General features: G+C 39.9%; 1 protein-coding gene and 1 pseudogene across 1 annotated transcript in view; both read left to right on the top strand.

Moving 5' to 3' along the window:
* LAMB4 (laminin subunit beta 4) overlaps positions 1-27,444 on the top strand; it is a 70,405-nt gene that overhangs the window by 7,119 nt on the left and 35,842 nt on the right. The window contains exons 3-13 of the mRNA XM_054564459.1: positions 3,752-3,887; positions 6,172-6,245; positions 7,382-7,570; positions 8,386-8,449; positions 8,618-8,832; positions 9,903-10,023; positions 11,245-11,433; positions 15,708-15,887; positions 18,350-18,459; positions 21,058-21,137; positions 21,727-21,877. Coding sequence (XP_054420434.1) covers positions 3,752-3,887; positions 6,172-6,245; positions 7,382-7,570; positions 8,386-8,449; positions 8,618-8,832; positions 9,903-10,023; positions 11,245-11,433; positions 15,708-15,887; positions 18,350-18,459; positions 21,058-21,137; positions 21,727-21,877 — 1,509 coding nt within the window. The remainder of the gene's footprint in view (positions 1-3,751; positions 3,888-6,171; positions 6,246-7,381; positions 7,571-8,385; positions 8,450-8,617; positions 8,833-9,902; positions 10,024-11,244; positions 11,434-15,707; positions 15,888-18,349; positions 18,460-21,057; positions 21,138-21,726; positions 21,878-27,444) is intronic.
* On the top strand, positions 26,527-26,662 carry LOC129063607 (uncharacterized; annotated as a pseudogene).

Genomic DNA, 27,444 nt, shown 5'->3' with positions numbered 1-27,444 from the left:
ACTCTAAAGTTAGAAACTTTCCAACCCAGGCATCACCCATCTTATTTGTCAACCACTGGCATTTCCTTACTGTTGTCCTAGCCAACCCATGATATACTCGGACAATAATCAGAAATTCCTGTTCCTATAACTTAATTTCACTCCACCAAAAACAGAAGTAAACCAAACTTCACAGGCTTCTTTTGTCTATAGAATCACAGAAATCTTAAAATCTTAGAGCTGAAAAAAAAATCTCAAAATATCTTCAGGCTGACAAAGTATCACAAGTAGGGCTGCAAGTCCACATAAACATTGTGCAGGATGGAGGGTGGTTTTTCCTCATCTGTTATCTAAGAAACTGCTACCAAGCAAAGCATTCTCTTCAAAAACTTCAAGTCAACATCATCCCACAGTGTCCCACAAGTTGGGACTCCCGCTTAATCACTACAACTAAGCACCCTCTGTAGCCAGTCCCAGCAAAGATTGTGCTTCTGAAATGTTCACAGAAAGAATAGCCCACAAGCCCTGAGTATAAACATTTTCCACCAAAATTTTTATAGTATTATTGGAAATACTTTGAAGTCTTAACATCTTTTGATGTTATCACTGGGCTTCTGCTGCTCTTTTAGGACAGGTCTGAGTCAAACCTCCCCATATACAGATTTGAGCTAGCTTCCATTGTTCCTTAATTTCTTCAGGTAGAAGGTTTACAGTGGCCAGTAATTCTAAAAAGACTTTATAGCCCTAACCAGTGTCACTCAGTCGGTTGGGCATCATCCTGCAAAGCAAAAGGTCTCTGGTTCAATTTCCCATCAGTGCACATGCCAGGGTTGCAGGTTTGGTCCCCAGTAGGAGTATGTATGAGAGGCAACTGATCAATGTTTCTCTCTTACATTGATGTTTCTCTCCCTCTTTTTCCTTCCCTCCCCCATCTCTAAAAATAAATAAATAAAATATTTTTGGAAATAAAAATAAAAAGATTACATGGAGCTCCTGAAAGGCTGATTTGCTTTGATATACGCTAGCTGAAATAATCGTTAAAATCATCATGTTTGCATTCAACAATTTTTATTGATCATCTACTATGGTCCAGACACTGCTCTAGGTAAGGAAAATACAGCCATAAACAAAAGAAAGTCCTTGTCCTCATTTAGCTTGAAGCCTAATGATGCCAATGGGCAGTGATCCAACCACTATATAATATAGTCACAGGGAGTGATAAGGGCTTAGAAAATATTGTCAAGCACGGTAAGGGACAAAAACTGGCAGGGGCCATAAGGGTGGGAGGTGGTAGTATTTTACATAGAAGTCAAGGAAAATTTCTCTGAGATGATGGCATTTAAGCAGAGACCTGAAAGGAGGAGAGGAGCAAGAGATAAGAATATTTGGTGGAGGTTCGAGGGGAACTGAGAACAGCTTGTGTCCAGATTGTAAGTCAGGAGAGTTCTTGGTAAGCTCAAGGAAAAGTGAGTGTAGCTAAGGCTGAGTGAATCAGGGAAAGCCGTCAAGGAGGTAGCCATGATGAAGTCATGTAGGCCCTTGTAAGTCATAGTCAGGACACAAACTCAACGCTCGCTGAAAACCAACTAGTGCATTCATTGCTGTAAGCAGTTCCCAGAACAACGTATGGTAATAAACAGCTCCTGCTTCCTGAAAGGTTTGCAAAAGTGTTCCTCCAGAGTCCCACTCCCACATAGTAGCCTGGAACGACTGAGCAGGCCATGGGCAGTCTTTTGGAAGTCTTTGGAGATTTCCTTAGCAGGCTTTTTGTTGTTGTTGTATTTTATTTTTTAATTTTTTATTATATTTTCTTCCAATACCACGTATCTCCCTTATACTCCCCTCCGTGATCACCACATGGTTGTCCATGCCCCTGAGTCCTTTTTCCTTTTTGCTCAATCCCTCTACCTGCTAACCTCCCTGCCCAATAGCTGTCATCCTGTTCTCTATGTGAGTCTGTCTGTATTTTGCTTGTTAGTTCAGTTTGTTCATTAGATTCCACATATGAGTGAAATCATATGGTGTTTGTCTTTCTCTGACTGGATTATTTCACTTAGCACAATGCTCTCCAAGTCCATCCATGCTGTCTTAAAGGATGAAATTTTCTTCTTTTTTATGGCCGAGTAGTATTCTATTGTGTAAATGTCCCATAGTTGTTTTATCCACTCATCTACTGAGGGACACCTGGGTTGCTTCCATATTTTGGAGATTGTAAATAACACTGTAATGAACATATGGGTGCTTACGTTCTTTCAAATTAGTGTTGTGTTTTTTTGGATATATTCCCAGGAGGGTTATCTCTGGGTCAACAGGCAGATTCATTTTTAATTTTTTGAGGTGTCTCCATACTGCCTTCCACGGTGGAAGCAGTCTGCATTCCTACCAACAGTGCAGAAGAGTCCCCTTTCTCCACATCCTCACCAGCACTTGTTGTTTGTTGATTTATTCATGATAGCTGTTCTGACAGGTGTGAGATGATATCACATCCTGGTTTTAATTTGCATTTGTCTGATGATTAGTGATGTTGAGCATCTTTTCATATATCTATTGGCCATCTGTATGTCCTCTTTGCAGAAGCATCTATTCATGTCCTTTGCCCATTTTTTAAATTGGATTGTTTAATTTTTTTGGTGTTGAGTTTTGTAAGTTTTTTATGAATTTTGAATATTAACCCATTATCAAATATATTGGTGAGTATGTTCTCCCATTCCATGGGTTGTCTTTTAATTGTGCTGATGGTCTTCTTTGCTGTACAAAACCTTTTTAGTTTGATGTAGTCCTATTTGTTTCTTTTGTTTCCCTTGCCTGGGGAGATATATCAGATAAAATGTCGCTATGAAAAATGTCTGAGATTTTGCTGCCTATATTTTCTTCTAGGATTTTTATGGCTTTGGGTCTAATATTTAAGTCCTTAATCCATTTTCAATTTATTCCTGTGTGTGGTGTAAGAAAGTGGTCCAGTTTCATTTTTCTGCACTTATCTACCCAGTTTTCCCAACACCATTTGTTGAATAACCTATCTTTAGCCTATTGTATGTGTTTGCTTCCTCTCTCAAATATTAATTGACTAAAAAGGTGTGGGTTTATTTCTGGAATGTGTTTTAAATAAGTACAGCTACTAGCAGACATATTCAATTAAGCATACTTCAAGGCCTATTTGGCTGCTAACAACATTTTAAAATCCATCTCATGCAAAACTAGTTCCAATTCATTAATAAACCTAGTCTGCAATACAAGAGAGTGGGGCTCTCTGTTGTGAGTTTATGAAAATCTTTTACAAAATCCATATGTGTGAAATAAACGTTTTGGAATTGGAAGCTTTTCTGCCAAAAGTATGCCTGAGAAAGAAAAGATGATGGTTGCAGATAACCTAGTGGTCCATTATTTCATTAGTTTCATGCCAAATATTCTCTTTTTTTTTTGCCTAAGGGAAATAATTCCACTCAAAATTATATTCTATTTATTTCTCTATAGTTGAAAATAATCTCCAGATTATCTGGATCTTGTATGAAAAAAGAATTAGTTCCACATATATTTGCATTTTTGCTCCAAGTATATAAATTTATAAAAATTCTATGTGATATTTTAATTTCATTTGTTATTGTATTTAAGCATCTCTTGATGGAAAAATTGATGTCTTGTTATTTCCTCTGCTTTTTATTCTTAGCCAGACTGAATGACAAATATAGTAAGTACAGTTTGTTTTTAAATTCAGATCAACAATAAGTAATTACAGTTCTTTATTTTAAATGTTAATGATGGTGTTTTCCAGAGGGAACAAAAATGCTTCATTTGTGACTCCAGGTTTCCATACGATCCACACAACCAGCCCAATAGCCACCCCATTGAGAATGTGATTACAAATTTTGAACCAGATAGAGAAAAGAAGTGGTGGCAATCTGAAAACGGTATGATTAAGTTCCAACGATTAAGTTTCCAATGTTTTCTTTCTTCATACTTTCAATGAGGTGTCTTTCTGTGTGATTTTAACAATGTGAGAGCAAGGAATTATATTGGAATGAAACAGCATTTACCAAAATGCAAAACCCTGTATAAGAACAAATCTCCTTTTCACTTTAAGAAAGGTTATTTTTTTCTAGAGAAATAGAATTGTATTTTATGCACATAACTCAGAACGTTTCACTCTTTCCATGCTAGAGAAGAAAATATCTCTGCATCCTTTTGTTTTTTGTAAATAATAATAATAATAATAAGGGAGTTTATGAGGTGTTGATAAATAAAGCCCAACATAAAACACACTGATAAGTGGAATTAATAACACCAGGGGAAGTCTGAGAGTTCATACCATGTGCTTTTTCCTTCAACATAAGAAGGAAGAGAGATAAAGGACATGCTGTTTCTTACTGCAAGCCAAAGATGTTGATATGAAAATTGAATTGAAAGAATAGTTGGCTACTGACTGAAGTTCTCTCCTTTCTGGATTTATGGCCTTCTCTGGTCATGAACAACTGCGCTATTGGACTTCACACTGGTATTTCCTAGATGCCCACTCTAACTCTGAGCCTGACCAGGGGTTCCTTATGTCCCACTCAGCTCTGGGCCTTAAGCACTTAAATTCATGTGGACTGGCTCACTCAGGATGGCCCCTCTTCCAGGCTTCTCTGGAACCCTGAACCGCACCTCCCCAGCCCCCACCCCCACCAAAAGAGTCCATTTGCCACATCTGGATATGTTGCACTTGGGGCTATAATCCCTCTATTTTCTTCAGAAGTAAACAGATTTCCCTGAGGGGATCCTAGCCCATTAGAGGGAAGTGTGAGAATAATCACACAGGATTGCTAGGGCAAACATAGCGTGAGGCTATTTTTCCATCATCCATTGGGCAAGTACATGATTGGTGTCTACTAAATGCCGGCTCATTTTGGATCCTCATTATTGACTCTAGCTGGTCTCTCCCTAATGAATGTGAGGTATTTTTTACCACAAACATCTGTCTTCACTGGTAAATGGTGCCATTTTTGCTGTATAGCTGTTTTGACCTACATGTCCAGCGTTTGCCCCACATCTCACAGAGGGAACGCCATCCATCAAAGCTGATTACATGGAAAAGGGTTCTCAACCAAGAATTTTAGAGAGGGGAAAGCGGATCTCTTTTCAAGAAAGAGTTAGGAGCCCTTGACAGGGTCTGGAATGTGGCTGCCCTCTGTGCGGCAAACCCATCCCCGAGCCAGTCACCCTGGAAGGACAGCTGCACCCCAGGGCACTGCAGTCCAGCCACGGTTCTGCAAGCTTCCCTGTCCAGTGCCATAGCCCTGAGCTGCACGTGGCTACTGAGCGCTTACAGCATGGCTCATTCCAGTTGGGGTGTGCTGCAAGTATAAAAACACCCCAGATTTCTGACACTTAGTTTGGGGGGAAATGTATAATAAAACATTACTAATTTTAAAAATGTTGATTATACTCAGAAATGAGAATATTTTTTATTTATTTTCTTAAATATATTAAAAACAATTTCACCTGCTTCTTTTTACTTGTATAACTATGGCTGCCAGAAAATTTTAAATGGCACATGTGACTCCTATTTCTATTGGACAGTACACTTCAGAGAGATCGGGGTTTCCGTGGTGTCCAGACTGGGGCCAGTCCTCCACGTCCACACTGAAGATGAGGGCAGCTAATTACCTCAGTGCGAAGCCCCGGCCAGGACACATCCACCTCCTCCTCATGCATGGAGGGGCCCAGAGATCCTCACTCCGGGGGAATTTCCAAGCTGTGTTTTATGCTACATAACAATAAAACTAGTTCAAATGATGGTTAGCAGCTGTTGGAAGCACAGGACATGTCGATTTACCATGCTCTAGCTTGCTAGCTCACATTTGTGTGTAGTCTTGTGTGTAGTCAAGATTTGAATTCAAGGAAATGAGCCCTCTTGTTTCACCTATGGGACATGCTCTTGGCCATATGTAATACTGCCACACTGTGGCCATAAGCATTGCCACCAAAACAAGGATGTGAGCACAGTCCGGGCAAACACTATATTGCTCTCCCAGAGATCTTCTCTTGGGCGTGGAATGGCATGGGAAACCACTGCAGCAGACTAGGAAAGAGTGTTGGTCAGCAGCCATGTGATTTCAAAGGGTTTTAATATAAATAAACCACAGCAATAGATTAGCATCATAAACAGGGATCTCTCAAAATCACTGACTTTCTTCTTTCTGGATTTTTCTTTAGGTCTTGATCATGTCAGCATCAGATTGGACCTAGAGGCATTATTTCAGTTCAGCCACCTTATTCTAACCTTTAAGGTACGGATACGTAGGCTTGCTGCCCCTTTTATCTACTCACCAAAGGCTGGGCCTACCTGAAATTTTACTTCCTTGCTTCCTTGCAGAGAACAAAAAGCTGTGTGCATCCAGACTCATGCTTTGTCATCTGGGTGTTTGTTCTCGAGCAGAAACACAATACTACTGTTCATTAATTAATAACTTATATGGTCAACAAGAACAAAAAAGTCTAAGACTCTGTAGCAAAAAGGAATTGACTGTGGGAAGGGGAAAAATAGAGATAACTGTAATAGAATAACATGATTTAAAAGTAAAAAATTAAATTGAAAAAAGGAAATCATGAAGCAGTGGAGGATAGAGATCACAGGAACGAAAAAGATAGCTTTGAGGGGAAGAGGGCAGGAACTGAAAATTATTTAGGGAAATATGGAAAGGCCGTGATCAAAAAAGGAAGAAAAATTAAAGGGTCTTTGCTAAGGTTAGAGAGATGCCAGAGAAAATCCTGTGCTGTAGTCATTTTCTAATCATTCATCAAAATTCTAATTATGCTGTCAGGTCTCGTGCTAAGTTGTGGTAATAAAACAAAATGAATATAAAATGAAAAGTTATAAAAATAGAAAAAATGTTAGCCTTTGTCCTCAATGAGTTCACAATCTAGTCATGGATACAAACACATATATAAATCAAAAATTATGATACAGGGCTATGAGTGCCCAGACACACGGCAAGAACGGTGGGGAGTTCCTTGACAAGGCTCAGTCTGCTCTGGGGAATCCAGGTAAACTTCATGGCAGATTTTCAAGGCTGTATAAGAGTTTACCAGAGGAAAAGCATTCTAGGCCAAGAAAACTGCATGCAAATTACTGTAAAATATCAATTACATTAGCTTTTTAAAAATTAATATGCCATCTTCCTTCAATTATTAAATTACATAGCCATAAACATTTTAAAATGGAATTAGATTACAGGGCAAAATATATGCTCATAAACACCTTCCCACTTTTGGGAAGAGACTTTGGTATATTCTTTGTATAGTGATTTTAAAGGATACAAATACATTTTGAAAATATAAAGTTAGAAAATGTAAATATTCAGTCTGAAGTGGGTAATAAAATCTTCCTTTGTGAAGCATCACAAGTTAACTCATTTTTCCGCAGACTTTTCGGCCTGCCGCAATGTTAGTTGAACGTTCCACAGACTATGGACACACCTGGAAAGCATTTAAATATTTTGCAAAAGATTGTACAACTTCCTTTCCCAACATCACATCCGGCCAGGCACAGGGAGTGGGAGACCTTGTGTGTGACTCTAGATATTCGGATATTGAACCCTCCACTGGTGGTGAGGTAGTGTTTCCTTTCTTGGATTTCTTTGATGTAAAATAAACTTTATTTTTAATGTGGTTGATTTAGGTGAAAATAACTTAAGTAGTGTTTGCTGAAGTAGAACTTGAGTGGTTGGTTTTTAAAAATAAGAGAGTTTAAAGTGAAATGAGTCCTGAATTAATCTCAAATCCAGATAAATGATAAATACCTTTTAAGAAACAATCCTGCACGGAGAGACCAGCTAAAGGTGAGCAGGGGCCAAAGGCCAGGCTGGGCACCGGGGCCTAGGGAAGCCAGGGGAAGAGCATGTGTTTCTAACGCTTGCAAGGGAGCACACAGGCTAGTGCGCACTGGGTTAGTTGTCTCATCTCCTTTCCCTATAAACCAACATCCCCTGCGCAAAACTGGTAACTGGTAGAGGGTCCAAGTAGGAGTGGGGTTGGCAGGCATTACCTACCAGGCCTAGGAGAAGGGATTGGGGCAGACAGCAGCTGCAGAATTCCCTGCCAGATCCAAGCTGATGAGGACTCGCTGAACTGTGGCCCCATAACTCCACCGCAGCCCAGAGCAGGAGCCCTTTTTACCTCTGGGGTCACAACTTCTGCCTTCATGGACTACTCGTGCATAAAGAACCAACATGACTGTTTATGGCTTTCATTTTCCTTCTTGGTACTTTTATTCATATGAGAACCCAATGATAATCTGTGTCCTATGCTAGCTGGGAAGCATGAGCTCAGCCTTCTTGTAAGATCAGGATCTCTTCTTTAAGAGTATACTGTTTAACAATAACATTTTGGGGTAAAATACTTTAAATTTACCTACAATTTGTTTTACAGGTTGTTTTAAAAGTTTTGGATCCCAGCTTTGAAATAGAAAACCCGTATAGCCCCTACATCCAGGGTATGAATCACTTTATATTTTTCACATTAATTTCTTTTCTAAAATCTCATGTTAGGCATACTCCTTGTCATTAGTACATTAAGAGGATGTCAGTCAAGAAGGGCACCTTGAAGCAACACAACCTAAATGCACTTTGATTCATCGCTTTTATTATTTTCCTTTCTCTAGACCTTGTTACAATAACAAACCTGAGGATAAACTTCACCAAACTGCACACCCTTGGGGATGCTTTGCTTGGAAGGAGACATAATGATTCCCTTGATAAATACTACTACGCCTTGTATGAGATGGTGGTTCGGGGCAGCTGTTTTTGCAATGGCCATGCTAGTGAATGCGGCCCGAAGCAGATGGTGCGGGGAGATGTGTTCAGCCCTCCTGGAATGGTGAGTGGCTTATCTAGAAGAGCAGTCGGCTCTCCTACCTTCCCGTCACTATCCTGGTGCTCAATGTAGATCGACTTTTCATGTGGGGATCAACAATGTGCCAGTCTTGTGTTGGGGCAGGTATGATTCAATCTGGCCCGACGGACCATCTCTGGGCCTTCAGTTCTCTCTCCAGAGAGTCTTGTGGATCCTGCCACGTATGCGCATTACTGAACTCATGATCAGAATTTATAACTCGTGATTTTAAGACAGCCCATCTTGCTCTGTTATTTGTTTTTTAGGGAATGGAGATTTGATAGGGAGGACCCATAATTTCACATGCATTTTCTCACAAAGATTTATTGAAGGTTTGTTGTACTCAACACCACAGCGTGTGAATAATACCTGATATTGTGAAGATGGTCACTCCAAGTAACCATCTTAACTATGAATGACTGTCTTCATAGTCCAAATCTCTTCCATTCTTGGGACCAGTCTTAAAGAGTGATGTGGTAGAAGAATTGTATTTTGATGCAGAGTCCTGGGGGTGTGTCTACTAAATAATTTTAAACTATCAGTCATAGTCAGGCAAGGTGTGATATCAGGGTTATTGCACCTTCTTCTTTAGATATCTCCATGTTTCACTGGAAATAGAACTTCTTTTTGAACTTGGACATTTAGGGCATTTTGTGGATAATTACATACCTTTCTCTAATTTCTTTCAGTTTTCTAATTCCCCCTTTTCTCTTATGCTTCTAAACCACCCTGGACACACACACACACGTGTGCGCACGCACACACAAAGCATCTTATCCTTCATTTTGCTGAGGGCTGCAATGTGCTGCCCTGAAACTAGTAGTCAGAAATACCGAAACAATTCTACTGTAAATGTATACTAAACACCTTAAACTTTTAAATTGTAAAAGCTAGTTAAGCAAATAATAATAAATAGTCCAGATTGGTAATGTAACTAACACAGGGGAAACTAAGTCTTGGACCCGCGGCCTGGTATTTCATTTTCCATTTAAAGAACCCCAGCATCCTCAAAGATGAGCCCTCTTTCAACACTGTTTGTTTATCACACAATGCAGGTTCATGGTAGGTGTGTGTGTCAGCACAACACAGACGGCCCAAACTGTGAGCGGTGCAAGGACTTCTTCCAGGACGCTCCTTGGAGGCCAGCTGCAGGCCTGGAGGACAGCTCCTGCAAAGGTGAGTATAAAAGAGTTCTCTGCACAGACCGAGTGTGCCTGTGTTTCCTTATTTCAGAGAACACTTAGTTCATTTGGACCGCTGGCAGCACACCTGTGGCTTCCAGCTCCAGCTGATTGAGGAGCCAATGCCTCCCATTGTCTCACATGGAAGAAGCACCAATGTCTCAAACCTTCACTCCAAAAATTAACATTAATTTGAAAAATGAAACAATATACATGTTGGGTGGCCCCTTTCCAGGGGAAGGACAGAGCCATATGATGATATTGGTGGGGAAGGCAATCCAGGAACTGGGTGAGTGTTAGATTTGGTACAGAAATCCCTACTGTTTTCCTGAATAATCATGCATTCCATGAGTATGACCTTAAACCCCTATATCAGATAATAGGAGAAACGAGGTCTAGGTTCAAGTTTGACAGACTATTGTACTTTTTATAAAATATTTAGGCTAATAACATGGAGAATTTTTATACTGTGTTTGCTGCCTCTAAATTTTGATGCACTTTCAAACAAACTTATTCAGTTTATTTTCCCAGGCTTGAGAAAAATAAGATTTGAGGGAGTAAGAAGTCACTAGAAGAGCCCATTAAAAAGCCTTGTCCGTGAGTCACAGTAGACAAGACCCAGCAAATATTTATGTGGTTTACAGGGAAGAAAAAAAGCCCTACAGCGTAGATAGATATTACCACAAAGACACAAATTCTTCCAGAGAGACTGCCTTCCCTGTATTGCTCTGGCTGCCCCCAAGGTGGGATGAAAATGACCTGCGACCCCTCTTCCAGCTCCCTGCCCACAGGGAGAGGCGGAGTGAGGCTCTGTTTCAGTGAGAATCCCAGTGCCTACAGAACATATAATGTAAACAAATCAAATTTACAAAGTATGTCAGTAAAAGTATTCTTTACTGAATGACAACAAAAATATTGCACCTTAGGGCTTCTAAATTACCCAAATGACTTACTTTTGTTTACTTGATTTTTAAAAATACCTATACGGTAAACCTTTGAGGAACACATTTCATGGAGAGTATATGAACATTATGAATACTAGACAGATCTTCTGAAAGCACCTAATTTACTGTTAGTATACATAGTGTGTCCTTAAAGAGAAGGTGGAGTGGCTGAAGAAAGAGGAAGAGGAGGGGGCGCAGGGATTAGAGGGAGGAATGCCAGCTCGGTCACTCCCAAGAAAGGGGTGAATCCCTCAGAAACTCTCCTTCCCCAGCTTGTAGCTGTAACGGCCACTCGGACCGCTGTCACTTCGATATGACCGTGTACCTGGCCAGCGGCGGTGTCAGCGGGGGTGTGTGTGAAGACTGCCAGCACAACACCGAGGGACAGCACTGCCATCGCTGCAGGCCCCTTTTCTACAGGGACCCCCTCAAGGCCATCTCGGACCCTTACGCGTGCCTTCGTGAGTACCCGAGTCCCCAGTCTCTGGCCTCATCTTTTCCACTGTTCTGAGAAATGCCGAAGGAGCAAGTCTCACTTGGGCTGCCAATCCCCACTCGGCTGAGCAGCATCTCCAAACGGCCCTCTTAGGGGGAGTGGGGGATTGCAAAATCACTTCAACTCTAAGATCGTTTCTTCCTCTGAACTAATTGGGCCAGATAATCTGTCCATCCTGGCAGTCTTGCAGCAGTGGCTTCTCTTGGAAAATCGGGAAACTATTCTAGAATCAACCAGCAGGGGGCGAGTGGCTTCAGAGACGCCGCGCACCTGGAGTTTCTAGGCGGTCAGCTCCAGCAAGTAGCTACTGAAATTACCTACATTTGACTGGCTGTAGAAATTTCAAATTTGTTGTTAAGATGGATTAGCTAACTATTACCTTGTTTATTTTTTCTTTTTTTAACCTTTAAGAATTTCATTTTATCTTTAATATCAACTTTCAAAAATAAGATATTTCAAGCATATATGTACAAAATAACGGAGAATAATACAGTAAACACCCTTATAACTACCAGCAGCTTCGTCATAATTTCTTACCTATCATTTTCAATACTTTAATAAAACACTACAGGTACTAGTGATGTCCTAGGTTTAGCCTGTCGCATTTGTCTACCTTTCTTTCTAGAGATAAACTAATATATTTAGCAGTTATCACCATGCTTATTTTTATAATTTAATCTTATTGTAATTTTTTCCATAGCCATTCAGTTCCCTATACCTCTCTCCCACAGCAATCACCACATCGTTGACCATCCTTATTTTTATACTTCCACACATGTTTTTATTTACAAATGTTATTAAAAAAAATTGGCATATTTTCAAACTTTAGATAAATGATATTATGCTGTATTATCTTTGAGTATTTCATTCAACATTATATTTTTAAGGTTTGTCCTTATTAGGTGGCCCTAGATCTCCAATTTTAATTTCTGTGTGCAATTCCTTCCTTTCTATAAATCTGACAAAATCTATTTGTCAGTTTTGATTTTGATGCTACAATAGCCATGTATGTGGCCTTGTGCACATGCACAAAGACTGTCCCTAAGAGCCATGCTTAGGAGTGAAATTAGTGGGACGTAATAGAAACTTCTTCAAATTGATTAGTGAATTGCGTATTGTCCCTTAGGCAGGTGAGCCAGGTAACAGCCTGACCAACAGTGTACAGGGGTTCCTGTTGCTCTATATCTTAGCCAACACTTGGTTTCATCACACTTTGATTTCTGCTACTCGAATGGGATCTCGCCATTATTTTAACTTGCATTTCCGGAAGCACTCACTCTGAGTCATCTCAGAGTCATGTTAGCATAGGGTTGACACTTGTCACTGGCACTAACCTGGCAGTGAGTGCCTCCTTAAAGTTTGTGTCCGCGGCACCTTGCCTGCCTCTCTCTAGTCTCAGCACTGCTGTCAGTTATTGCACAGAGAAATGCTCTAATCCGGTTTCAAACACCCAGGGTCAGTTACTGGGTTTGAGAACTTGACTTGCAAAGGAACAAATCAGCCTGTTACTGTTTCATGGATGCTGGTGGAGAACATGAAACTCCTGGGTTAAAGACAGGGGACTTTATTACTCATGGCACAGCAAGTGGAGAGATGTTTGTATTGGGGGGCGAGTTCCCAAGCCCCCAACCCTGAGCTCCGTGAGGCAGCACAAAGGGTATCAGGTGGATCCTGCACACCTAATGAGTTTATCTCATAACCAGGAAACACTGAGCAGAGGATTCATTGCTTTTACAGCAATGGAAGCAAGCTCATTCTTTGTCTGGGGGAAGAGGTTCCTCATTCTTCAAGGTAGCTTGCTACACACACAAGCGTGAGATGTGGCCTGGGCAGAGAGCAGTCTGGGCCTTGCACTGTCCGCACTCTCAGCCGAATGTCCCAGGGCCCAAGGCTTGCGGAGTGCTTCTCTCAGTACCCAGGGATCCTGCTTCATGTGCTATGTCGTCAGTATTGGGTAGGGGACTTGCTATGAAACTACATAATACATAACATATACAATGAAGTCTTATGCAAAAGGAATTCAGTAGCTACCTGAATATATACGATATTCTAGATTTCAAACTTTAAATCATCGCAACATAAAAAAAGCATAAATTAATTTCTTTGCTCAGATTACTCAGTAGGTACCTGATTGCATAAAATTTTACCTTACATGCCTATTTAAAACTTGAAGAAAGAACTGGAATCTCAGAAAATATATTTTGTAAAATCAATGTCCTACTTTTTTTTTACCAGAATCCATAATCTCACACACACACCTTTTATTTATGTTTTTAAAGCTGTATATTTATTAAAGAAGATGAAACTGCTCTCTTATGTGGAATCAGGAAAATTTGATCTTTTGAGACTGATAATCTCAGAATATAGAAAGAGGTTGGAAATAATTAAAGCAAATGTATTGAACTAATTCTTTTTCCTTGAGAACCTTAGGTATTAGCTTGATGGTGCTTTTGAAGGAAACCAAATAAAAAAAACTAGTACCCCCGATATGAAATCAAGAAGTCATTCTTTGTAAACAAGGAGTTTCTCGAAGAAAGGCAGATAATGAGCTTGTAAAAACTGACTCTTCAGTTTCTCCCAGTTTACCTAAACACATGTTTATGTGTGTGTAAGTGTGTCTATACAAATGACATGTATTAAGACTGACTAGCTGCGATCACATAAAAATTTTCTCTAAGTTGTTTTTGTTTGACTCTAAATATTTACATAATCAGATTCCAGGCATAAGAGTTGACTAATTTTAAGTCTTCTATGATTAAAACACAGAAAAAAACAAAGATTTGGTAGACTCAACCACTGATGATAAAAGTTTATTAGAATTAATTTGTGTGACACTAGGAGATTTTATTGAAATTCTATCCTAAAGGCCATGACACAGGGTTATTTCAAAGTTAAATTACTACCCACTCACCCACATCCCCCAAAGATGCTTCCGTACATAGTTAAGTTATTCTCTGGAACTCAGTGCTAACTCTTTGGAGTGTCTCCCAAATAAAGCTGAGCTTTTTCCTTTTGGCTACTTCTAAAATGAATCCAGTTTGTTCCTTTCTAGAAGCAATGGCTTTAATTAGAAGAAATTGTGCTTTTCCAAACTAAACAGAATCCAGTGCTATTTTTCCATAGTCAGATTTTCTCACAAGTCACAATTCAATAGCAAACAATTGACATCAAAAATTCTGTCAGACAACCAAGTGATTGTTTCGATGACACCAAACAACTGGTTTGACTGGATTTTTTTACTAAACACACTAACCTAACTGGTTGTTATGAAAACATAGCTTTAGACCTGAGGATTTTATTTTTATTAATTTAAAGAAAACATGTATATATGTGAACGTAATTATTCCTTAGTATCAGGATGTTCATTTTTTTTATTCTTATTACATTTCTTAATAGTGGAATCTCTTGAAAACACAGCACCACAAAGATACAAGAGTCCTTGGTAATCATTTAATGGCTACTGACACACGCGTCCTCTGAAAAAGCCTCTGCCTGGACACCACCGCCTGTGAGGAGGCCGCTGCTCTGCTGGGCAGCCCTAACTGTTAGGGGGTTCTTGCCTAGACTCAGGGAGGCTCTACGTTTAGTAACTTCTACCCTCTGGAATATTCACACTAGCAGCATCCATTATCATATAACACTCCTTCCTTCAGTTGTTCAAGTTTCCGCTGGAAAAAAGGGGGAAGGGGAAGTTGGAATTTTTGTTGCTCCTTTGCTGCAAGTGACTGTTTATCTCATTTTCAGAATTTCTTCAAGGTTTTGCCTCACCAGCAGACATCCATAAGGAAAACAAGGATATGAACATTTCTTGGTCTTCCCCCTTTCTTTCTTGTAGGTGCTCCTAACAGGAACAATTCAGTGGCACAGTGTCGTGCAACCACCACCTCTACCTTGCTCCAAAACATTTTCACCATCCCCAAAGTAATCAATCTATTATCTATGTCCAGTTTTCGTAATAGCTATCTTCTCTGGTCCTCTTACTTTAGAACCACTTAAAAGTCTAAAAGTCTCTTTAAAAAAAAAAAAAAAAGGTGGGGGGGAGGATTTTTTCAACACTTTCAAAGGCCAGAAATTTGGGAGATATTTCTGAGCAGCCCTTGCCCACTTGTCTAATTATTTAAACATATTTAATGATTTAAACAAAGTAAAATAGTTACAGCATGAGTGAAGTGCTATGCTTCCATTTTAGGTTTCCCAGAATTTGCAGTTAACTAAGATAACGCATGTCTGTGTCCCCAGCTTGTGAATGTGACCCTGATGGAACCGTTTCGGGTGGCATTTGTGTGAGCCACTCCGATCCTGCGTTGGGGTCTGTGGCCGGCCAGTGCCTGTGTAAGGAGAACGTGGAAGGAGCCAAGTGCGACCGGTGCAAGCCCAACCACTACGGACTGAGCGCCACTGACCCCATGGGCTGTCAGCGTAAGTCAGCAGCAACTGGGCAACCGGCCGGGGTGGTTGAAGGCTTGGGGCTGTCTCCGTCATCTCTAAACTTCGGACACTGTAAATACCCGAGTCCTTCCAGCTTCTCGGTTTTTAAAAGTGATTCAAGCACGCCCACCAAGTTTAGTTTAGTTTTGTTTAGTTCAGGTCTCCGTGGTTTGCTGAGTTTATCACAAGGGACCAGCAGGGGGCGCACACACCTTTTCTGCTGGAACAGGCAGTGGAAAATGCCAAGAAATTTAGTGCCAAGTTGTGAAAATTTAGAAAAGCGCCTTCCACTAGGACTCTCCTATATAGACTGTTAAATCACAGGCATTTCTGTAAAGACTGATGACTTCTTGGGAAATTTTCATGTGTTGGTTTCTTCATATTTTATTTTTTTTAACATTACTTTCTTTTCTTCTCAAACCTCCCTAGTATTTTTATGTTTGTTCTCTGACAAAAAATTAGAGGCAGGTGAGGGGTTGCAAGGAAACAGGAAAAACCTCAGGGTTTCCCAGAGCCAAGTGAAGAAGCCCTTGGCTTTAGGATCACACAAGTTTAGAGTTGCCTAGGATCTCAAGGAGCTGCAGAATCCTCGGGGAATCTAGGTAAATCATTTCCCTCCTGTCACAGCATCATCATACTCTATATTTTGCCCATATAAAGAACTATACATCATTTGCATGCTTACAGAACAGTGTGCTGAATCTTTCTGTAATAATATTTTCTTCTCGAGTTTAATAGCAAAATTAAATTTCAGGAGAATGAGTTATAGAGTCAAGCCAGTCCCATCACACTTTGCAGCACTCCAGAGATTTTCCCTGGTTCACTGACTAACTTAATGCCTTGAGAATAGGCCAAATAGGGGTTTTGGCTTTGTTTTGTTTTTCTTTTGTAACAGCTTTAATGAGGTATAATTCATATACCATGTAATTCACCTTTTAAAGTATACAGTCAATGATTTTTTTTGTATACTCAGAGTTGTGTAACCATCACTTCAATCAATTTTAGAATATTTGTATTATCCCAAAGTGAAACCTTATACCCTACTTCTGGCTATATACCCAAAAGATTGAAAGCACAGTCTAGAAGAGACATTTGTACATTCATGTTCATAGCAGCATCGTTCACAGTGGCCAAAAGGTGGGAGCAACTCAATGCACATCTATGAATGAGTAGATAAGCAAAATGTAGTATCTACGTACAATGGAATATTATTCAGCCTTAGAAAGGAAGGGAATTCTGATGCATGTTATAACATGAATGAACCATGAAAACCTTACACTGAATGAAATAAGCCAGTCACAAAAGACAAATAGTATATAAGTCTACTTATACGGGGTACCTAGAATATCAAATCCATACAAACAGAATGTAGAATGGTGGTTGCCAAGTGCTGAAGAGGAGGGAGAAATGAGGAGAGATGGGGTTTAATGGGAACAGAGTTTCAGTTTTGCAAGATGAAAAGAGTTCAGGAGAATCGTTGCCCAGCAATGTGAGTATACCAACGCTACTGACCTGTATACTTAATGGTGAAGATGGCAAATTTTATGTTAAATGTGTTCTACCATTAAAAAAAAGAAAGAAAGAAACCCCATGCTCCTTATCTACTACTTCCCTATCCTCCCAATCCTCCAGCCCTAGGTAGCACTACTCAACATTCTGTTTCTACAGATTTGCATACTATGACCATTTCATAAATTGGAATCCTGTAATTTGTGGTCTTTTATGGCTGGCTTCTTTCACTTAACATAATGTTTTCAAGGTTCATCCATGTCACAGCATGAATCAGTACTTCATTTCTTTTTTATTACTGAATAATATTCCATTGTATGAATATATCACACTTCATTTATTCATTCATCAGTTGTTGGACATTTGGGCTTTTCTATGAAAAATGATTCCTCCTGCATGGGAAATATACTTCTTGCTTTGGTAGCATGATTTCTTAACCTTCATAATATAAAAAAGATTCAGAAATGTCTATGGGTATAAAAGAAAGAGGAAGAGGAGAACAAAATGAAAACACAACAAGGCAGTAAAAAAAAGAAGTAGTTAGGGAAATGGTAGATGCATGTACTACAGAAGGAGCTGTCAGTGATAACCATGACACTCAGAAACCTTTGCCGCTACTCAAAGACCCAGCCAGCCTCACTGAGACTATCAGTGCTGGGCACTCAGCTTGCATGGCTTCCTCCACTTTTTTGTCTCCTCCTAACCGCCATCTAGTAGGGCTACACGAGGGCTCTGGCAGTGTTTGGCACTGGATTTCCTATGCACAGTTGTGTGCAATACAATAAGCATGCAGCCAGGCAGACAGTAAGATTGGCAGGGCTGGATGTTCTGTGTTCCTGTGGCCACGTGTTTCATTCAGTGTGAGCTTTAGGAACATTTACAAACAGGGTGAAATAGAAATAAATGATTGCGTTTATAAATGGTTGTGTGTGCTGTGCTTTCAGCCTGTACCTGTAACCCCCTGGGGAGTCTGGCACTCTCGCCCTGTGATGTAGACACAGGCCAGTGCCTGTGCCAGCCTTTTGCCACCGGACCACACTGTGAGGAGTGCGCTGTACGTATTTGTCTACAATTTCCCTTGCAAGTAGTGATGCAGATTTCTACTGCCATTGCCTAAGAGAGACTTGGTCTCGCTCATTGTTTTCCTTGCCCTATTGTGTTTGAATTCTCTTGTGCTAATACTATTTATACTACAGAAATCAGCAAACACTAGAAATCAGCTCCCACCCTCCTGCAAAGAGCTGGGAGTTAAACATTTACCAGCACACCAACATTTACCAGATTTGACTGAATTGACGCAGGTACCCATGCCAATATTTTGTTGTTTTGTTTTTGATTCACTTTATGTGTTTTGCTTTATTGTACTTCAAAGATGTTCCTGGATTATTTTTTATTTTCCCTCACCTGAAGATATGTTTTTATTGCTTCTAGAGAAAGAGGAAGGGAAAAAGAGAGAGAAACATCAATGTGAGAGAAACATCAGTTGGCTGCCTCCTGTACATGCCCCAACTGAGAGTCAAACCTGCCATCCTTTGGTGTACGGGTCGATGCTCCAACCAAATGAGCCACCCAGCCAGGGCAGATGTTCCTGGTTTTATAAATTTTATTTTTAATTATACTTGACATACAATATTACACTAGTTTCCAGTATATAAAACAGTGATTAGACATTTATACTCTTTACAAGATGATCACCACAATTACTACAGCATAAGGAATATAGCTCCTGTCAATAGTTTTATCCTTTGTCCACCTAAAAGTGCCAAGCACTAGAATATGAGAGCGTTCACCTCCCCCTCCCTTCGGCCTCCTAGACCGTGGGCCTCTTCTGTCCTCTGCCCTCAGCCCACTCCTACCACGCCTTGCCTAAAAATATTTTGGACAGGGTCATTTAAAAAAATGGATTTAAATGTTTTTAAAAACATCTTAAAAACATTTTTAAAACATTTACTCCTGTGAGAAATAAACTCTTAAATTTTTCACAGGCTTCACTAAACACATATGAGTATGGTATGTCTTAAATTAGTCAAATAAAACATTTTTACTCCATAAGAAATGTGTTATGCAACAGGGAGTTCAAACCCAACTCTTTTCTTTGTTCTCCAGTCTTGGCAGCCCATCATGACATTTTAGAAAGGGAAAAAAAAAAACTGAACCTAATAAAAGAACAGTGACCTTGATGTGTCTGAAGAAATGTAGCTGATAAATATGAAACATATGTCTATGAGGACATAGTTTTGTGCTAATATTTTCAGTAATTTTACTGAAAACATATGAGGGTGGAGCAGAGGAGATGGGAAAGAAAGCATGGAAGCAAGTGTGAAGAAGGCACTCAGTGTGAGACAGGGCGAGTCATCTCAAAGTTTCACTTAGCGAGGCGAGCCACTCCACGCTTGGTGACCATGCGTGGGCAATGCAAAGAAGCATGCAGAGCTGTTTAGCAGGAGCCGTGAAGGCACTGCAGCAGATCATTCCAATAAACCTTAGATTCAGGCTGCCTTTTTGGTTGGCAGGTTAACTGCCAGTTTGCAGTTAACTCACTTGTGTTTGCAGGAGGAAAATAACAGAGCAAGGGCCACCCCAGGGGCATCTGCCATTGTCAGGGAGCCCACACATCTGCCAGGCACCCTGCATCCACATCTGTCCGATGGTGCACTGGACCCGCGCTGAGGCGGCCCGCATGGCAGTGCACCCTGCCCAGGGGGAGTTTTCCCATCCACATCCCCATGGAAGCGGTTCATTTCACATTGTTTCTGCCTAAACTGAAACTTGGTTTTGGGAAAAATATCAGAAGTCCTTTGCTGCATTTTGTAACAAATTAGGTCAACTTTTAATGTTTAAAATAAATCTTCTTGAGTAAAATTGGACATAAAATTTTACCAAGATTTAAAAAAAGTATGGTTATTTAATGAACCCACTTCAAACATTAGTTCCATGCCTAGTATGAGCTTAATTTTATCTGAGCACATTCAACTGAGACTTGAGAGGAAAATATTTTCCTGATCATTTTATAAAAAATCTTATCAGATGTAAGAAATAGTTGTTTATATCTCACCAGTTGTTTATACTGAATAAAGGTCAAGATGTTGCAATGATGAAAAGTCTTAAGCAACAGAGCTGACTCTCAGGGAAAGAGATTATTATGACAAAACTTTATTTACAAACAAGTGATTCTACTAAACTGTGATATTCATATCAGCACTCAAAATCAGCTTGACTGATTTTTTTTTTTACCCCCAAATGTTTCAGTATTGTATAAGTAAAAATCCCTAGGGTTTTTACAGTAAAGAAATCTATTGGTTCTATAAAAGCAGTGGCAAATTGGGTAGTTAAAGAACCTCTCTTGACTGGCCTTAAGCAACACAGCTTGAGGCTACATTGGTCCTGCCAGAGGGGCCGTGTGGTTTCCATTGCATCTCCACTTGAACAATCCACAGACAGCTTGCCTGTCCCCTTTATTGCAAGTCCTTGGAACAGGAGCTATGTGTCTGAAAATCATTACCAAGTGCACAGGCAAAAAAAGCTACTGTGTGATTTTTCAGGCTGTGTGCTCATTTGATAGATGTCAATTGAACAGTAGTGCTTTCAGCATGATACGCCAGAGCAGCAATTATCTTCATACCTGAGTCAACGGAGCATTTTCTCTCTGTAGGTTGGATATTGGGGACTGGAAAACCATCTCCATGGATGTGCTCCCTGTGACTGTGATATTGGAGGTGCTTATTCTAATGTGTAAGTCAGTAAAATGAATAAAACAAAGTTTTGTGACAATATTCCTCCTTTACATGTCCACATAAGAGCACATTTTATTCTGACAAGCTCATAGTCACAAGTGAAGGAATTTATTTCATGACAAGCAAAAAACATCAAAAAGCAATGATCTCAAGACATTAATCAGAGCACAGTTGATTTATTTTACTTGAAATATTTTCCAGCATGAGATGACAATTCTGCTGTCCTGGGTCTCCCATGAGATGATGGGATAGATGCCTGCAAACATGTGACCTGACCTGACCTGCCTAAAACACTAACTCTTCGCCACCCTGTAAAGAAAGATCCTACCCTCTTCTTTTCCTGGTTTTTAGAGCAGAATCAGAGTCACTGAGGAAAGATGTGACTACTTGGTTTCAAGGATCTGGATTTGCTTTCCAAGACCAACCTTCTAGAGCCCACAGCTCCTCATTATCCTCCCTAGGACAGTTGATTGATCAATTCGAAGAAAGGATCCGAACTTGGGGAGCAGTTAGCTCAGCACTCCCATGCCTTTATTTTGCACTTGCCCCCTCAACATTTTTTTTCAGATGGATTCGTTTTTCCTCAGGTGTTCTCCCAAGGATGGGCAGTGTGAATGCCGCCCGCATGTCACGGGCCGCCGCTGCTCGGAACCGGCCCCCGGCTACTTCTTTGTTTCTTTGAACTTCTACGTCTATGAGGCCGAGGAAGCCATGCCGCTCCAAGGACTTGCCCCTTTGGTTCGTATTTCACTTAACTCTCCTTTCGGACTTCATTTGATGGAATGTCAATAAATATATGCCACCCACCCTTGAAATCACGGCTAAGGTACCTGGAAAAGATGGTTTTACCCACAAACACAGATCAGAGTAGAGTTTATTCTGTCATGGAAGTGCAGATTATATAGATTCTTGAGGGCAGAGTCTGCGTTTTGTTGATCTTTGTATCCCAGTTCTAGCCCAGAGCCTGGGCATAAATGTGAATTGGATTAAGTTGTGGTAAAACCGACTTAACTTTCGCTCTTTCAATGCACCCACCAGATAGAGTGTGTTTACTGAGCCTCTACTTGTCTGTCTCCCCCATGACATTATAACCATTAGAGGGAAGGGAGGATGTGTGCCCCATTCACCACTGTTGCTCTAGTGCCTTTCACGCAGGGGGAACTTGATAGATGTCTGCTAATGAATAAATGAATGATTGAATGAATGAATGAGGTACAGGAAAGCAGTGTAAATGTGCTCTCTGGCCTCTTACGGCTACTCTGGGATTAGCAGTTGTCACTGAAGTCAGTGATTTTCACAGGAGTGTGTGACTGCAAGTGACACTTGGTGCTCTACTTCATTTCCTACCAGCCACACTCCTGTGGGATATGTCAATGAAGGAAACATCCAAACCTGTAAGAAGTTTAGGAGTTTATTTGAGCCAAACTGACAACAGTTGCCAGCGAACAAAATCTCACCAGACTGAGAAAATGCTCAAGAAAAATGGGAGTTTTACCACTTATTTTATACATCAGAATCAAAGGGGAGGATGTAAGGGGGTTACATGAAATCCACTGATAGATTAAGGAGATGGGAGAAAGCAAAGCAGGAAAATCTCTGAGATTGGATAAAAAGTAAAAGGAATAGACATTTCTTTTACATAGGTGGGTAGAGGATAGTTAACAGTTAACAATTAACATGATAACAATAACAATGAGCGTTTTGTGGTCTCTTCTCTGGCACAGTTGAGGGGTGGGGAAATTACCCAACATTCCAAAGGTAAGTTATCATAGATGCGAAAAGAAAATAGACAGACTCAGTTAGGGTAAAGACTGACCTTTGTCAGGGAAGATACTGACCTAGGACATGACTACCTGCCATGACCTACTTTTAGTTAGGAAGTTTTAATTTCAGACCATCTTGTGTGGTTACTTTCTGTCTCTGAGTTTATAAGGCTACTATGAAGGCCTCCCCTGAACTTGTCAGGCTTAGAATGTGGCCCCTTTTTCATCCATAGATATTTTCCCCCAAACAATTTTTCTTTAAGTTTTGCTATAGGCACAGACACACACATGTAAAGTGATTATTAGAGAAAATACAAATTAGACTCCCATAACATTCTCAAGCATGTGACTCTGGCCATAGACAGGATATACGACGAAGGGAAAGGTAATGTGAGGTGTAATCCTTTGAGGAGAGAAAGCATGTGAAAGTCGATTCTGAGGATAGAATTTGGAAAGAAAAATGGGAACGCGTTCCATCTTCCAGTGACTAAATCTTTTCCTGATGTCTCTTCCTTTTTCTTCTTTTTTCTATGATGCACTTTGTTTCCATTCCAATTTTATTAGTTTATTTTTAAGTTTTTACTTATTTATTGTTAGAGAAGGGAAAGGAGGGAGAGAGGGAGAGAAACATCAATGTGTGGTTGCATCTGGTGTGCCCCTGGCTGGGGACCTGGCCCACAACCCAGGCATGTGCCCTACCTACCCTAGGAATCAAACCAGCAACACTTTGGTTCCCAAACTGGCACTCAGTCCACTGAGCCACACCAGCCAGGACTGATGTCTCTTCCTTATCTGATCAATGATAGAAATTCAAAGAGATAAAAGTGCATAAGGGGTAAAAAATGCTACCACAAGCCTTGGAATTTGCTGTTTTAGTGACTGGAGTTGGAGCGGCAGGAGGCTTACCACTGTAGGGGATATAGAATCAAAGGGAAACAATTCTATGTCTGCGTTCTTCCTCATGGTTTTTAACATTGCATCTTTATAACAGTAATGAAAAAAACTTTTGGAAAGGAATGTTGGTATTTATATGTAGGTGATATCTATTATGGATTAATAGCGAAATAAAGTTGTCTTGGCTCCTGATGCAGAGCACCTAACTTCTTCGTAATTCCTTAGTGGTAAGAGCACTTAGGAACCTTTTTTGTTCTAATATTGGGTTGACCTGGCTCTAGATGCAGAGCTCCTGAATCCTTAGGAATTTCCTGAGCAATAGAAGGAGGTAAGATTGTCCTTTGTTCTAGTGAGGCAACTCTTGATGGGCTTCTGGGTAGCTTCAGGATAGGAACTGGTCACCAGAAAAACCAAGCCATTATTAGAAGCTTGAAACTTTCAGCCCCATCTCCCATTCTCCAGGAGGGGGAGAGGGCAGGTTGTTGAGTTAATACCTGAGTAATGAAGCATCCATAAAAATCCCAGGAGTACTGGATTCAGAGAGCTTCCACATTGATGACCACATCCATGTCCCAGGAGCATGGTGCACCCCAACTGCAAGGGGACAGAAGCTCCCGTGCCTGGGGCCCTTCCAGGCCTCACCCTGCATATCTCTTCATCTGACTGTGTATCTGTATATTTTATCCTACCCTTTATTAATAATAAACCATCAAATATAAGTATTTCCCTGACTTTTGTGAGCTATCCTAGCAAATTGTTAAGCCCAAAGAAGGGGTCACAGGAACCCCCTTTGTAGCCAGTAGGTCAGAAATACAGGTATCAACCTCTACTTGTGATTGGCATCTGAAGAGGAGAGGCAGTCTTACGGACCTGAGCTCTTAACCTGTGGGATCTCATGCTAACTCCAGGTAGATAGTGTCAGAACTGAATTAAATTGTAGGACAGCCAGCTGGTGTCAAAGGCTTGATGAGTATGGGAATAAACCACACATCTAGCATCAGGAGTGGTGTGAGTGTGGTAATACTGTGAGAGTAGAGAAACAAGAGTGTTTGTCTTATACAACTATAAATACAATAGTTTCCATTTTGGGAGTAAGAATACACAAAACAAACATGATTATCTAAAATAGATGGAATGTTACTTAACATTTTTCAGTATGCACCATATGCTGACAAGCAGTTAAATAGGGTAATATCACATATGCAAATACAGCTCCAAACTGTGAACAGAATGACTCATGTGACTCCTTACTCATCTCTCCATCGCTTAAAGAAAAATAGCAAGGATACAGAATGGGTTTAAAAAGCAAGGAAAATTACCTGAAGGATTGGAAAATAATATATATGACAAAGGGAAGGAAATTAAAGATGGGATGGATGTTAACTGTTTAAAGGTTAATAAGTTAGACACAATTTAATTATTTGAACATTCATTTAACAAATAGGTATTATGTGCTGCAATATAAATAAAACTTCCATTGATTTAATGCTCTGTGCTTTGCACCTTATATACATTATCTTACTTAACTTTCCAGACAACTTACCTATTATCATCTGTAATTTCCAGATAAGGGAAAACATTAGAGAGGTTAAGTAACTTGCCCAACGTCAGACAGCTGGTGGACAGTGGAGTCAGGACTGAAACCCAAGTGTGTCTGCTTTCAAAAGTTGCTCTCAGCCATCAGTATGTTACCCATCCACGTGCATAATGCTGAGCTTCAAGCTAAGGTTTGCATAGAAAGGGACTAGTTAGGGTCCTGCCATTCTGGAGTTCCTAACTACAGCTACTACACTTACATATATAGATAGTACAAGACGGGGGCAGTGCCATATGAAGAGAAGAGTCAATAAGTGCATTAGGATTTCAGCCATGGGTGATTCTTGATGAACAGGCTTAACACAGAGATAGAATAATTAACCTGAGACTTGTAAACAATAAATTTCAATTAGTACACTAGGTGAGAAGATAGTCCAGCCAGGAAAAGTTGCAAGTAATGATTCAGAGAAAAAAACAATGCAGTTGTATTCACAGGTGTAACTGGAAATTTTTATAAGGAAGAAGTATTGGAAAGGAACATTAGATTCTCCTATTAAAGAGGCTAAATTTTATTCTCTGGACAAATGAGAACTCACTGAAACTTTCTAAGCAAGGGAATGACATTATGAAGACTATCCTCAGTGTTCTTTTTTTTTAAAAGTGTACAGAGATTTCATTCTTATTTTTTAAATTATTTTTTATTGATTATGCTATTACAGTTGTCCCGATTTTCCCCCTTTGTCTACCTCCACACAGTGCCCCAACTCCCTCAGGAAATCCCCACACCATTGTTCATGTTCATGGGTCATACATATAAGCTCTTTGGCTGCTCCATTTCCTATACTGTACTTTACATCCCCATAGCTATTCTGTAACTACCTATTTGTACTTCATAATATCCCTCACTTCTTCACCCATTCCACTAAGCCCCTCTCCCATCTGGCAACCATCAAAATGCTGTCTGTATCCATAGTTCTGTCTCTGTTTTCAAGTTTGCTTAGTTTGTTATTCAGATTCAATTGTTGATAGATATGTATTTATTGCCATTTTATTGTTCATACTTTTCATCTTCTTCTTCTTAAATAAGTCCCTTTAACATTTCATTAATAATGGTTTGGTGATGATGAGCTCCTTTAGTTTTTCCATGTCTTGGAAGCTCTGTATCTGCCCTTCAATTCTAAATTATATCTTTGCATCGCTTCTTGGCCTTTTGGCTAAGATTAAGTGTAGTATCTGTTCTTATCAGTTTAATTATATCCTTGCTAGGTAGAAAAATCTTGACTATAGGTTCCTGCTTTTCATGACTTTGAATATTTCTTGCCAATCCCTTCTAGCCTGCAGTTTCTTTTCAGAAATCAGCTGACGGTCTTACGGGAACTCCTGTGTAGGAAACTAACTGCTTTTCTCTTGCTTCTTTTAAGATTCTCTCTTTGTCTTTAAACTTTAGCATTTTAATTATGATGTGTCTTGGAGTGGGCCTCTTTGCATCCATCATAATTGGGACTCTCTGTGTTTCCTAGGCTTGTATGTCTATTTCCTTCACCAAATTAGGGAAATTTTCTTTCACTATTTTTTTTTCTTTTTGGGGTTTTTTTTTTCACTGTAAAATAAAACTTTATTTTGAAAAATTATGCAAAACTTACATACTGAAATGAAAATAGCTTCCCTCTTTTTTATAGTTATTCATCTATTTATTTTCTAAAATTTATAAATCATGTGTATTCTACTACAGTTGTCTCAGTTTTTACCCCTTTACTGCCCTCCACCCATCCCACCCCCCGCTTCCACAGTCAATTCCCACTCTGTTGTCCATGTCCATGCATCATTCATATATGTTCTTTGTCTAGTCCCTTCCCCTTCTTTACACCATTGTTCTCTTTCCCCATCCTTCTGGTCGCTTTCAGTCTGTTCCATGTTTCCATGCCTGTGGTTTATTTTGTTCATTAGTTTATTTTGTTGAATAGATTCCACTTTTAGGTGAGATCATATGGTATTTGTCTTTCACCGAATGGCTTCTTTCACTTATCTTAATATTCTCCAGTTCCATCCATGTTGTCGCAAAAGATAGGAGTTCCATCTCTTTCTCTTTCTTTCTTTCTTAAATGCAGATTG

Source organism: Pteronotus mesoamericanus, unplaced genomic scaffold, assembly GCF_021234165.1.
Source record: "Pteronotus mesoamericanus isolate MK-2021 breed Mesoamerican mustached bat unplaced genomic scaffold, CSHL_Meso_final scaffold_85, whole genome shotgun sequence".
Taxonomy (NCBI): domain Eukaryota; kingdom Metazoa; phylum Chordata; class Mammalia; order Chiroptera; family Mormoopidae; genus Pteronotus; species Pteronotus mesoamericanus.
This window is presented reverse-complemented; position numbering and strand designations above follow the sequence as displayed.